At 36.1% G+C, this 14620-nt stretch overlaps 1 protein-coding gene across 1 annotated transcript in view; it reads right to left on the bottom strand.

Moving 5' to 3' along the window:
* Cntn3 (contactin 3) overlaps positions 1–14620 on the bottom strand; it is a 401246-nt gene that overhangs the window by 268883 nt on the left and 117743 nt on the right. The window contains exon 3 of the mRNA XM_052174442.1: positions 6892–7018. Within this exon, the coding sequence (XP_052030402.1) occupies positions 6892–7018 (127 nt within the window). The remainder of the gene's footprint in view (positions 1–6891; positions 7019–14620) is intronic.

Genomic DNA, 14620 nt, shown 5'->3' on the forward strand with positions numbered 1-14620 from the left:
ATATATTTCATGGTACAATTTAAGCAATAAAAGCCTATTTCACATTCATAATATCTGTTTGCAAAATTCTAACATCTGGCATCACATCAACTGATAAATTCATAAATTGATAAATTATTCACAGACATTTCCTGATTACAGCAATCAAACTTTACTCATGAACCTATGCATATTCAGGTTCCATGTACTCTCCAGTGTATGATCAATGCCAGCCAGCAAAGACAAAACGGAAGATGACCTACTGCTCTCATACAGTGTTTTACTGATAATTCATTTTCATCCAAGTTATGATTAGATATGACTACCTCTTACACAGAACCACACTGCTATGTCCTAACAACAGTGAATACCAGAAGACATAGTTTACCATCCCTGTGATTTAAGATAATGAAGTCTGCCAATTCAACTTGGTTACAAAGTTAGGGAGTCTCATCCCTTGAAGCTGAAACTAACCGACCTAAGGAATAATGCAAATAGTATTGGGATAGTTTAAAAATAATTGCAAAATATAGCATAAAATTATTGTCCTCTGAGATGTCAACTTTATCACACCAAATCTGGTCAAAACACAAGCAAAAACAACAAGTTGGAGAAAAATAAACTCCTCATTCTGGCCCACAGGATAAAACAAATGAAAAAGAATCAAACAACACCAGAATCTTTTGGGGGTTTGGAGTTGTGTTTGGGAAATAAGCCCATGCTAAGCACTTGTTAAATCAACAGGCGATCCTTTATTTGGGCTTTGACAGAAAATTTAGTAGTGTAATCACAGAAGCAATTTGTGGTTTTAGAAGCAGCTTTCGAGTTAATAAGCAAATGCATTTGTGTTCGTGGCAATGTTTGTTACTGTGTTTACTGAAGTGATGAGAATAATTGCAGCCCTTGAAAGAATGAATGTATGAATTTACATATTCAATACTTTATCCCAAAATAACTATTTAGGCTTCAGCAATAATTGAAATGAGTTAAGTTGAGATGCTATGTATTTTGGTCAAAAAAAACAAAAAAACAAAACACTGTGTATAAAAATGTGCTTTATCATGCAGACTCCCATTTCTTTAATACATATTAAATATTAACATACACACACACACACACACACACAAACACTATACTAAATTGGAGGTATAACAAGTGAAAAACAGATGTTCCATGTAAGTAGTTTTAACCTATATAACCCAATTCAAATCCATTACTGTCTACACTCTTCTAAGGAGATAAGCAATGTTCCAGAAGATTTTTCTGCTCTGTATAAATTTTATATTTTATGAGAAGTTTCCTTACTCTTGTCTAAACATGCTACTTATCATGTATTTCTGAGACAAGAAATAAACACCCATGCCCAAATCTGAAGTGAGGTTAAGCATGCACAAGTGACCCATTTAATTTTAATCAATATGTTTCATATCCCCTATCTTTGTCCTACTTAAAAAAATCATAAAACAAAAGCAGGTGATTTATTGTGTTAAAGGATACCTTTTTAATATATAAAAGTTAACCTTTCTTTTTCTTGTGAATATTGACTACTCACACTACTGGCTGTGTTTTTGTTTCACATTTTCCTGATATAACCAGAAGCAACTGATGACACTACAAGAAAGATGAACTCTTTTTGAGAGGTGATATTATGTGGAGGGTATCAGGAGGCTTGGGCTCATAGAAGCTATCTTTGTTACCTCAAGGTAAACTATATTAACATGGAGCCAATAAATAAGACTTAATCCAAACTGTAGTGTCTAGGAAAGAATCAACTACCTCGCTCTTTGAAACTGGGATTTTCCTCTGGTATTCATGAATTCAGAAATATGATTTCCTAAATTCTTTTTTTCCCTGTCAGTTTTATCATGGATCTTCCTCCAGCCACTAAGTGAGCCTTTACTGTTGGCTTGGCAGCTACAGTAAAGATCACTGCCCTGAGAGAGTGGCATCCTATCGGGATGATTGCAATTCCCTGTGTAGTACAGGAATGTCAAGGTACCATCACCAGACACAGTCACAATTCACTGTGTACTACAGAAATGTCCAGGGACCATAGCCGCCTGCAGTCTTGCAGGGAGGAGTCAAGAGATAAGGTTATCAAGAAGGCTTTGTGGCCAGGGGGGTGGTACAGCCTTTTTTTTTTTTTCCTCAAATACACCTTGCATGAGTTATCTACTAATAGACTCAGAAAGTATCGAGATAATTATATTTTTAATGTGTTGCAACCACTTCAGTGAATTTTTAAAATATTATTAGGGCCTAATTATAAGCTTAAAACCAAAGCTCTGAAGCTAGAAAATTTATGATATCAACCAGAGCTGAGCATCAGGATCTAGGTTTAGAAAACTAGGACCAATAATAAGAGCTTTTATTTGCCTTATAAAAAATAGGTATAAAAATAGGTAATAGTGACACTAGCTATTGCTTGGTAATAGAAACTATACAAACACATGTAATACATAGGCTACAATTATACTTAAAATATGTCATTTATCATGTGATTGGGTAGGTGGTAAATATTAGATAGCATATAAACTACATATGTTGATGATATATGATATATACCACATATGTGCTTATACTCTTTAATGAAATAAACTGCACATACATAGATTATATATCAGTCATATATCACACAGATAGTGCAACACACCAATATAGTGCTACACAAAGGATAAGGTTTAGGAATCTCTGTATGTGTTTGTATATTTTCAGAGCAAAAATAAACTTCCTTTCATTATGTTGTTTATTAAATAAGTGATGAACAAAAATTAGTGTTTTACATTAGTTTCCATTTCTTTTTTATTAGATAGTTTCTTTATTTTCATATTATTTTCATAATATTTTCAAATATTATCCCCTTTCCTCGTTTCCCCTCCGAAAACCCCCTATCTCATCCCCCCTCCCCCTGCTCACTAACCCACCCACTCCTGCTTCCCTGACCTAGCATTCTTTCTACCCTGGGGCAATGAGCCTTCACAGGTCTAATGGCCTTTCCTCATTGTCATCCGACCAGGCCATCCTCTGCTACCCATGTGGTGGGAGCCATGGGTCCTTCCATGTGTTTTCTTTGGCTGACAGTTTAGTCCCTGGGAGCTGTGGGGGTACTGGGTGGTTCATATTGTTCCTGCTATGGGGCTGTAAACCCTTTCAGCTCCTTGGGTCCTTTCTAGCTCCTCTGTTGGGGAACCGAAGCACAACTAATTGACTTTTAGTACTTTAAACTCACGTGGCATGAGCAGTCATCCCATTAAATATATATACAGAGCAAAAGTAAACTTAAACTTCCTTTCATTACGTTGTTCACTGAAAAAATGATGAACAAAAATAGTTTATTACATTAGTTTCTTTTTAAGGAAACTAAAAGAGTCTCCACATGGAGGTCAAAATTATCTAAGAGTTTATACTTTAACAATCCATCACACCTCATGTCATTAAAATAGCGCCCCTATTTGAAAGCGCTCAAGAAGAAGGATATTCCCTTTGCTATCATGCGACCAAAATGGAAGACATCTCTATAAACAACTTATAAAGGCCAGAGTAGCTATGGACTAGTTATGGTATAAAATAGGATATTTTAGGAATAAAGATATAACATCCATGTTCTCCAGAATGGTAACAACTAGCCATGTATGCCCAGAAAGCACTTGAAATGGGTTTTATGTGACTGATAAAGTGTATATGTGTGTATGGTGTGTGTGTGTGTGTGTGTGTGTATGTCTGTATGTCTATGTCTGTGGGTGTGCTTATATGTGTACTCTAGTATAGCCTATATGTATGGTTCTCTAAGTTCAGAATGGTATCAATGGATATGTCAATGAACCTTCTGTGTGGGCATCTCCATCCATTCATCATGCTAGGTATTTGGAGCCCAAATAAGAAATAAGAGAAAAATTCTTAACATTAAAAAAAAAAACCTAAGTATTCATACTTCCTTAAGGTAACCTTTCTCAGCACCATCAGCAATTACAGTCAGACAGAATGCTAATTAACCTTTAAATGTGGGCTTTAGGGTGTAGACAGGGAAATGTAAGAGAAAGAGTAAAATTCTCAATTAGACCTTTATAGAAGTAATTTCTCATGAGAATCTCTGAACTTTTAGATTTCTAATATGACCAATTAAGAGTTATCTTTACCCAAAGGGGAAATAAGAGGAACAGGATTTCTCATGGGACAGGTTAACACCAGTCTACAGGAGTCTTTGTGCTTTTAAAGGACAAATTCTCCTAAGATTCTTAAACTTTGTTCTGCATATTCAGAAATACGACTGGGTCACTTCCAATCAGTGATTTCATAGGAGTCCCTCATTCCCTCCTTGGCTCAATATCTAGCTTCCTATCTGTTTACTTATCAGTTTATAATTATATGATATAGAATAATATTTTATTTTATTGCTTCATTAAAATATTAACTTTTGTTATTATATTGAATCTAAACTATTATCTCTAAAGAATATTAAAAAGTAAGAAGATACAAATATGTTTTCTTCTGAATCATTCTATGATAATAAGAAATACTACTTAAAAGAACATTGAAGGCAATATTTGCAGGGGGATAGATAAAGTCATCAGTATGACCTGCATTCTTCTACATTTCTTCCACTCAAGTGCAAAGCATTTCTTCTGTAGACAGCATGCAGAAACAGAAACTTTGGTATTTTGGAGTTATTATAGGAAGGTCTAATGCAGCTCAAAATGAAGAAACTCCCTTGTGTTCCTAGCTTTCAATTCTCAGAAATTATAAGCCTTTAGCAAAGGTGAGATTTCATATTGTTTATAAATCTTCAGTTCAGAAAATCTTTAAAGCTGTGATAAAAGTGTCTGTTCCATTTGGCTACCAACTAAGGATTTTGACACAATAGGTAGCATGTTAAATTTCTTCATTTATCAAACACGATATCAATAAATCAGTGAAAGCCCGTGTATTTCCTCTTCTCAGTTATAGATTTCCCTTGAACTGAAACATACCAAATTCTAAATTGGCATTCCAGGATATACAATAAAATAGAAGGTCACTAACCACCAACAAAAGTTCTACAAAATTTTGTAGATGCAAATTTGACCATGCAATTAATGTATTTATACTCAGACTCCACAACATCACAGTGAATACTTAGTAACAAGGAATAATTTCTACAAAAGATTTATAGGTTTCTAAGCTCAAGACATCTGCCTATCTGATAAAATTCTACAAACACAATTAATCTTCTCATTTAGAAATATATGCCTCTGTGACAACATTTTGTGTATTGAGAATTTTTCACCAAAACATTTCTCATGAAATAATTCATAAGATAACTATGACAATACGACTCCATCAATGACAGAGAAATAACCTACATGCTTACACGGACTCCTCCTCACATTTCGAGCTCTCTATATAGTGTTCCTCTGCTATGGGCAGAACTAGTCTTTATAAGCTGTCTTTTATCCTAAGAAATGTGTGAGAAACAATACTTTCAGGATAGAATCTTCATCAAATGATCTGTTCATTTTTCCCCACAAAGAAGAAATATTTCCAGATGTTGCATACACTACAACCAATTCATCTAACCAGCTCATAAAATCAATTTGTTTTCTTTATGCCTTTCATACTCCTATAGTAAGAAAGAGAAGCCAAGACTTTGCTGTATCCTTGACTCTGCTTATTCAGACCAGTTAATATATATGTTAATATAATTCATATTTTCTTGAAAGTATACAGTATATGCTCCTTAAGTACACATGCAACATAGTGAAGTGACTAACCATGATTACTTCCAGGTGCAAAAATCCCAAGCCTTTTTCTAAGGCAAGCCTGACCCACTTTAAGAAGGATTGTTGGAGTGTATTATTTATATGGCTTCAGAGAAAAACAGAGGTTCAATAAGATCTAAATGGTGACTAAATTGGACTTGGAGGCTTTTATTAATATAGGATGAAAGATGCTTCTGCAAAGCACAGGAATTGGGTAAATAGTATTGATGCATATATTAACAAACATTTGGAGGTGCTTGCTGCTGTGAAGGTGTCTCGAACACACCACCCTAGGCACTTCTATGGATGGAGTGTATGCTAATTATAAATAATTAATCTCATCATCAAATTGGGTACCCTAAGTATCCATGAACAAAAATTGTTAATATTTTGATATTTAATCAAGTAAATATTCATCCTATCACATAATCCTGATCACTTTCCAAATGTTGACATTTTAATCTTAAGGTGGGAATTCAACTTTTCGTCTTCATTTTTATATTTTTGAAGTGTGTGCATCTGAGTATGTGTGTGTGTGTGTGTGTGTGTGTGAGAGAGAGAGAGAGAGAGAGAGAGAGAGAGAGAGAGAGAGAGAGAGCTGAAGGTTTCTGTGAAGAGGTTTTTACATAATTTTAGGAATAAGGTAATTTTTAAAAGTCTGACAAAAGAAATTATTTTCTATTTGAAATAATTTAAAAGACTTTAAAAATTCATTTAACTCTCCAACATTTAATAAGTCTGCAAACACATATCCATTGTAAGCAAGAAAAAAACAATATATTTAAAACAAAGAAACCTAAACAACAACAAAAAAGAAAAAACAAAACAAAACAACAATAAAAATAAAAATAACATGGATCAAACACCACTTGTTTTCATACCATTAATGAATGTGTTCTTGATATCTTTATAATTTAACTCAATCTGTAAACTTTATAAATAGATTATACCATAAATCAGTGAAAACATGAAGCATACTTAATAAACTCTCTGATGGTTTTTCTTCAGTGCAGACATGATGCCTTAAAAGATTTAAATGTCTGTGGAATCATTTCTGTTGAATACAGAGCAGAGTTGCAGCATTGGGTATCTGACACTTTTTACATGGCAGAATACTCTGAAGCAAACTAATTACAATTGCTACACTTTATTTACATGTTCAGCCTTCCCACAGTACCTGTAATGAGGTGAAGGGTTGCCTCTTGCTTCACAATTTAATGTTATTTTTTGGTCCTCTGAACCAACAGGGAAAATACTGTTGCTAGGCTCTTTGATAAACACGGGGCCTTGTAGAAGAAGCTCACCTGTGCAGGTAGAGAAATAAAATAACATGAATAAATGAAAGGTATTATATAGGGTGAAGTCCAGAATAGAAAATAACAAATAGCAATTATTTCATACTCTTAACTCTCTCTACTTCCCAGCAAGTACCAAGCAGTGTGAACATTGCTTGGTTAAAGATCATCTGACAATCATTCCTGAACAGTGAGTGAACTCAAGAAGCAGTAATCTACAAGAAATGCCACCATATTTATAAATTCACTTCATTCTATAAATAAAGCTATAGCATTTACTTGCCATAATAATGCCCATATACTATATGCACATTTCTTGGAGAATAAATTCATTACAAGAAATCTTTTCTATTATATACATTTCTTTGTAAAATTAAGCTGAAACAAAAATCCATCATGTTTCTCATAACATTTGAGGAATTCACATAACTCATGGCTGCCTGCCAATGTTTATTTTGCAATGTTCAATGAAAAAATACCAAAGGTTCACTGGGATATTCATATTCATCATAGCAAATGACATAAAAGGATGCAGAAAGGATTAAGTGCCTTTCAAAAAATGTTCTGACTTTAGGAGAACTGGAACATTTTCTGAAGGTAACTGTCACATTCACACATATGAAAACAAAATTCTAATTGTACTAGGTGTTGGGAAAGGAGAAAGAGACTCTTATCACGAAACAGTTATGCAACTGAAATTGTGTAACCATTGCTGGAACATTTTTAAAAACAAATTCACAGAATTATTTTTTTGTAAGAACTCTTTCCTCTCGTGGAATGCTCTGCCGAATTGAAGAGGAGTTTCTCCTGAAGCTGAGATGTCATAATAAAGACCAAGACTAAGAGAGTTCATGAAATGTAGGACAAAAGCAAAACAAGATGCAAAAGTTTCAAAAGCCTCTGAGAGGAAGAACTTACATTTTTATATGCTTCATACAGCAATAACACAAACAGAAATACCTGGCAGAATGATATAAATCATAAACATACAACATAAAAACCACAATAATCATTACAATGAAGGATGTATCAGTTAACTAGGCTTTGGGATGAGTCCTCAGCTCCCTGATGCAATATTTAATTATCAAGCTGCTCTTAGCATGATAATTCTGTCAAGTATACAGAAGAAGAAATCTAAGCTAAGAATGATTAGGTTACATAAGCCCTTTCATCCAACATTTCAGAATGTCAGTGTATACAGTTTAGAGGAAGTTACTGCAGGGCTCATGGAAAGACAGAGTTTTGCCATTTAGATAAATTTGGCTTCCCAGTTTTAGGAACTTCCCTAGGCTTCTGTGAGATAATGTACAACATAGCTTATGAGGGTGTTTTTGTTTGATGTGGTATATTAGTCACTTTTCTATTTTTGTGATAAGATATTATGCCAGAGCAACTGAAAAAGGAAATGTTTCCTTTGGCTCATTGCTCTTGAGAGGTTAGAGTCCATCCTGGGGAAGAAGCATGGCAGCAAGCAGCAGGCATAGTGACCAGGGCAGGATGTTGAGAGAGATCACATCCTTAGTCGTAAACAAACATCAAAGAGAGTTATAGCAAATCCCACCACCAGTGAAGTACTTCTATAGTAAGGCCATACCTTCTAAACCTCCCCAACAGTGCTATCTACTGGGAACCAAGCATTCAAATATCTGAACCTTAGGAGGACATCCTTATCCAAACCACTATAAGGAGGAAATAGCTATACTGGAAAGCTATACTGTCTTTGTCAGGCTAGACAATAACTTTGTTGGAGAATAGTCACACCAGAATGACCAAGCATGTGCTTAAGATGAGTCTCATGTCATCAAGCTAAACTAGAAACTGAAACTAGCCACCTATATAACCATTAGTCAGACCAACATAACAAGGTCTCAAAGCCACTCATAATAGAACGTCTAAGTTTTTCTGATCTGTAACACTACAGTCATTAAAGTTATGATTTAGTTCAAAACATAGATTCTAAAGTCCATTGAAGATATACAGGGTAGTGTTTAGAAAGTTCTAATGCTAAACATTTAGTGTTCTCAAGATATGTTACACTGCTGACAAAGACAAAGTCCAATACACAGGTGTGTACCATAAGATACGTACATACTACCCTTATACAACAGACAGTAGCAACTTTCAATGGTTATGCCACATTTTCAAGTTTACTGTGGTACAGAAGCAGTGTGTATTCAGTAGGGATCACAATTAGAGTTCAAGATTCTGATCTTTTATGAGGCTGAGTTTCAGCATCAAGCCTCAGCTTTGAGGCTGAAGTAAGAATGATCTCAATATTAAATAATGCTTAAATGAATGACTAAATACTGCATCTCTTTCTTATACTGGATGCTCAGTAGAACGGTGTGTTAGCACTTTTCAACTTGCAATGTGTTTACCAGGATGTGATATTACTCAGCATGGATCAACGAATATCTATGTGATTGCTAATAATCTGCATCTAAGCTGTTGCTGTAACATAGCTTCCAGAAAATGCCACACCTTCAACATTAGTCTGGATTGTATGAATTGAGGTTATTTGAAATATTTCTTACAATACCTCTTTATTGGGAAAAATCACATTGTAAATATGGATGGATGTTAAAATAAGATTTTAAGTCTCAATATTACCTTCCCAACTTGGATGTGATTTGTCCTCTAAACCAGGGAGGGCCAGAGAGGATAAATTCTGGAACAGGAATGGTAAAGCAGATTCTTTGTGAGAGTCTGGGTACCTCATACAAACTTTCATGATTTTGATTTGTGTCTAATTCCAAGACATTACTCTGCCCAAAATACAGTCAGACAAAAATTATCCCCCTTTCAGCTTTGGTGTTTTGTGATGACACTAGAATTATAACCTTGGAGAACATAAGTATCACATCTGAAATTTAAAGATCCTGAAGGTATTCAAGACAATCAGTGGCTATGTGGAAGCTTCCAAATCTTTAAAACTAAATAACAATTAATAATAAAATGTGACAGGTTAGCCCATGCTTTATGCTTAGACAACAGACAAAAGCCACTTGGTCATTTTACATTTGAATGAAGGTGGTATTAAGCGGAAGCTGAGATACATTCTTCTAAACTATTGCCAGAAACATACACTTAGAAGAATCAGACTCTGGCCTTTGCTACCCATAAGGGAATATGTAGCATTTTCTTCAATTAGTTTTGATCCTCACAAGGATTTATCCTTTACCCATGTGGCTATTCATAACAATCTACAGAAATCTGATGTATAAGAGAAGGTAGCCTCTTGCCTGATTAAATGCATTTGATGTAACATTTAGATTGATGTTGAACTTGACATTTTGTGATGGAAAAATTATTTTTGATATGCTAGTCTGATGGCTAAGCCCCACTTTTAGCTTTACAACTTAAAATACAGTACGTATAACACTGCTGAATAGGACTAATAAGCCCAAAAATTCAATCCTAAAGTGTATTCCCTCCTTGCCTCTTGCCCCTAACAGTCACAGGCAACTAGGAATAAGTGCCTCTGAATGTAAATACAAGCTTTATGGTGTCCTAAGGTAATGTCATGTAAAAGATCAAACTGTATGCGATCAATTCTAATGGTCACATGTCATACAATTTTTATGTAGACTGAGAAAGAAAAACAGAAAAGAAATTTCACACTGTTGCTTTTCGTTCACTAAAAGAAATAAAATTCCTTGGAGAATCACTATTACCTTTGAAATTCCTAGGGAAAGGAGGGCATATCCTAATCCTGACTTGATGGTTTTTGCCTTATCTCTGTGAGGAAAAGGATAGTGGAGTCCTTTTAAATGAAGACCAACGACAAACAGTCTCAGAGATAGTCAGGAAGGTAATACCATTAAAGGCATAATTCAGGAAACATGTACCAGAATTGGACTAGGTATTCAATTATCTTTGTAGATTCCCTGCCCTCCACAGAATGAACACTAACTTTGGTTAAAGAAAGTAAAAGAGTATGTAACCAACTAGATGACAGCTATTCTGGGCCATATTATTCTACAGAAGAAAACAAATAAAGATGAAAACAGTTTCCCCTTCTAGCCAGTCCTTTCTGCCAGGACAGACTGCTAGCTAGTCTGATCCCCCTGAAGACAGCACAGTCTGAGGCATCCCAGGAGATACACTGCACACGGTGCAACTGACAGCACAGGCTAGAGCATCCCAGTAGATCTGCTGCACCCAGGGCAATTGAGCAACTTCTCCCTAGCTTGTCTGCTCCCCTGAAGACACCACAGCTTGCAGGCATCCCCAGAGTTCTTCAGTAAACAGAGCAACTGGGCAAATGACACCACAGTCTAAAGAACCCCAGTAGGCTCCATGGCATGCAGGGCCACTGTCCCAACAGATGGAAAGCCTCTCTGGAGTTCTGCTGCTCACAGGGAAACAGAACTCCAGTGCATTGGCCTCCCTAGAGAACAGCTTCTCACAGGACAATAGCTTGACTGCTGCTAAAGCCTATTTTCAACAAAACTTGAAAATCTAAATGAAATGAATGGTTTTCTATACACATAACAAAGTTAACTCAAGAACAGGTAAAGGATCCTAACAGGTCCATATCCCACAAGGAAATAGAAGTCATTAAAAAAACAACCAACCAAAAAAAGCTCAGGGCCAGATGGATTAAAAGTACAGAATTCTATCAGACCTTCAAAGACCTCATACTATTCCTCAAACTATTCCATAAAATCTTTTCTGTGAAACAGAAGGAACACTACCTAACTCATGCTATGAAGCCATGATTACTTGGACTCCTAAACCACACAAGGACCTAATCAAAAAGAGAATTTCACTTATAAATATCAATGCAAAAATACTCAATAAAATTCTTGCAAACTAAAAACAAGTACACATCAAAACCATTATTCACCACCATCAAGTAGGCATCATCCAGGAATGCAAGGTTGCTTCAATATACAAAAATCCATTAACATAATCCACTATACCTAAGTGATACCTAGAATGATAGGACAACAAAATGAGATCAAGGGGATATAAATTGGCAAAAAAGTAATAAATATATGACTTTTTGCAGAAGATATGATAGTATATATATGACACCCCAAAAATTCTACCACAGAACTTTTCCAGCTGATAAAAAAAAACTTCAGCAAAGCACCAGATATAAAATTAACTCAAATAAATCAGTAGTCTTCCTTTATATAAATGATAATGGGGCTGAGAAAGAAATTAGGGAAATAACTCCCTTCAAAATAGCCACAAATAATGTAAAACATCTTGGGATAACTCTAACCAAATGAGTAAAATGTCTATATGATATTAACTTCAAGTTTCTCAAGAAAGAAATCGAAGATTCAAAAAATGGAGAGATCTCCCACGCTCATGGATTGTCAGAATTAACATAGTAAAAAATGGCCATCCTACCAAAGGCAATCTACAGATTCAATGCAATCCACCTCAAAATCCCAACAAAATTCTTCAAAGACATGGAAAGAGCAATTCTCAAATCCACCTGGAAAAACAAAAACAAAAACAAAAACAGAATAGTGAAAACAATTTTTTTTCCAGAGCTGAGGACCAAATGCAGGTCCTTGCACTTGCTAGGCAAGTGCTGCTCTAACACTGAGCTAATTCCCCAACCCCACAAAAGTAATTCATAACAATAAAAGAACGTCAGGGGGAATCACCACCTCTGACCTCAAACTTGACTACAGAGCAATAGTGATAAAAACTGCATGGTACTGGTAAAGAGACAGACACTTTGATCAATGGAATAGAATTGAAGCCCAGAAATAAAACTACACACTTATGGACACTTGATCTTTGACAAAGAAGCAAAAAACATACAATTGATAAAAAGAAAGCATCTTCAATTAATGGTGCTGCTCTAACTGGATGGCTGTATGTCGAAAAAATGAAAATAGAACCATATTTGTCACCTTGCACAAAGCTCAAAACCCAGTGGATCAAGGACTTCTTCATAAGACCAGATACACTGAATCTAATAACAGAGAAACTTGGAAGGAACCTTGAACTCATTGGCGCAGAGGGAAATTTCCTAAACAGAACTACCATGGTTCACACTCTAAGATCAAGAACTGTTAAACGGGAACTCATGAAACTGGAAAGCCTCTGTAAGGCAAAAAACATAGTCAATAAGACAAATAGGCAACCTACAGAATGGAAAAAAATCTTCAAAAATCCCACATGCAATAGAGGGCTAATACCCGAAATACATAAGGAACTCACGAAGCTAACCACAAAAACCCAAAAACTCAATCAAATATTCAGAAGAGCTAAACAGAATTCACAACATAGGAATCTCCAATGGCTGAGAAGCACCTAAAGAAATGTTTAAAATCCTTAGTGATAAGAGAAATTCAAATCAAAACTACCTTGAGATTTTACCTTACATCGATCAGAATGGCTAAAATCAAAACCTCAGGTGACACCACATGTTGGAGAGGATGTAGAGAAAGAGGAATACTCCTCCATTACTGGTGGGACTGAAAACTGGTACAATCACTTTGGAAATCAATATGGATGTTCCTCAGAAGAGATTAGAAATAGATCTACCTGAAGACCCAGCTATACCACTCTTGGACATATACCCAAAAGATGCCCCACCATGCCATAGGGGCATGTATTCCACTATGTTTATAGTGGCATTATTTGTGATAGCCAGAAGCTGGAAATAACCCAGACGTCCCACAACAGAAGAATGGAAACAGAAAATGTGGTTCATTTACACAATGGAATACTACTCAGCTATTAAGAAGAAGGACATCCTGAGTTCTGCAGGCAAATGGATAGAACTAGAAAATATCAGTCTGAGTGGGGTGACTCAGACTCAAAAGGAAATGCAAGGTATGTACTTACTAATAAGTGGATATTAGTCACAGAAAAAGTAAAAAATACCCAAGTTACAGTCCACAAAACTCCAAAAGGTCAACAAGATGAAGGGCTATCTTAGGGTTTTACTACTGTGAACAGACACCCTGACCAATGCAAGTTCTATAAAAGATAACATTTAATTGGGTCTGGCTTATAGTGGTTCAGTCCATTGTCATCAAGGCAGAAACATGGCAGCATCCAGGCAAATATGGTACAAGAGGAGCTGAGAGTTCTACATTTTCATCTGAAGGCTGCAAGTAGAAGACTAACTTCCAGGCAACTAGGGTGAGGGTCTCAAGCCCACACCCACAGTGACACACCTACTCCAACAAGGCCACACCTCCTAATAGGGTTACTCCCTGGGCATACGAACCATCACAAGGGCCCAAGTAAGCATGCCTCAATCCCACTTGGGTGGGAGAAGAAAGCAATCACAAGAAGCAAGGGAGTGAGGGATCTGGGTGGGAAAAGGGGACAGGATGTGGGGGAGGGGAACATGATCTGTTATTGAGCAGGGGAAAAGAACTGAAGTCCTGAGGGCCAGTAGAAGGAATGGAAACAGGCAATCTTGGGAGGTAGGAGGTGGGGGACCCTCTAGAATGTGTCAAAGACCTGGAAGGTGAGAGTTCTCAGGACTCAAATGGAGGGACCTTAGATAAAATGCCCTACAATGGGGAGAGGGAACTTGTAGAGCCCACCTCCAGCATCAAGTGAGGGATGGGATTGCCATCCCACAATCAATACTCTGCCCCATAATTGTTGCTGTCTGAAAGAACA

Source organism: Apodemus sylvaticus, chromosome 2 (genome assembly GCF_947179515.1).
Source record: "Apodemus sylvaticus chromosome 2, mApoSyl1.1, whole genome shotgun sequence".
NCBI lineage: Eukaryota > Metazoa > Chordata > Mammalia > Rodentia > Muridae > Apodemus > Apodemus sylvaticus.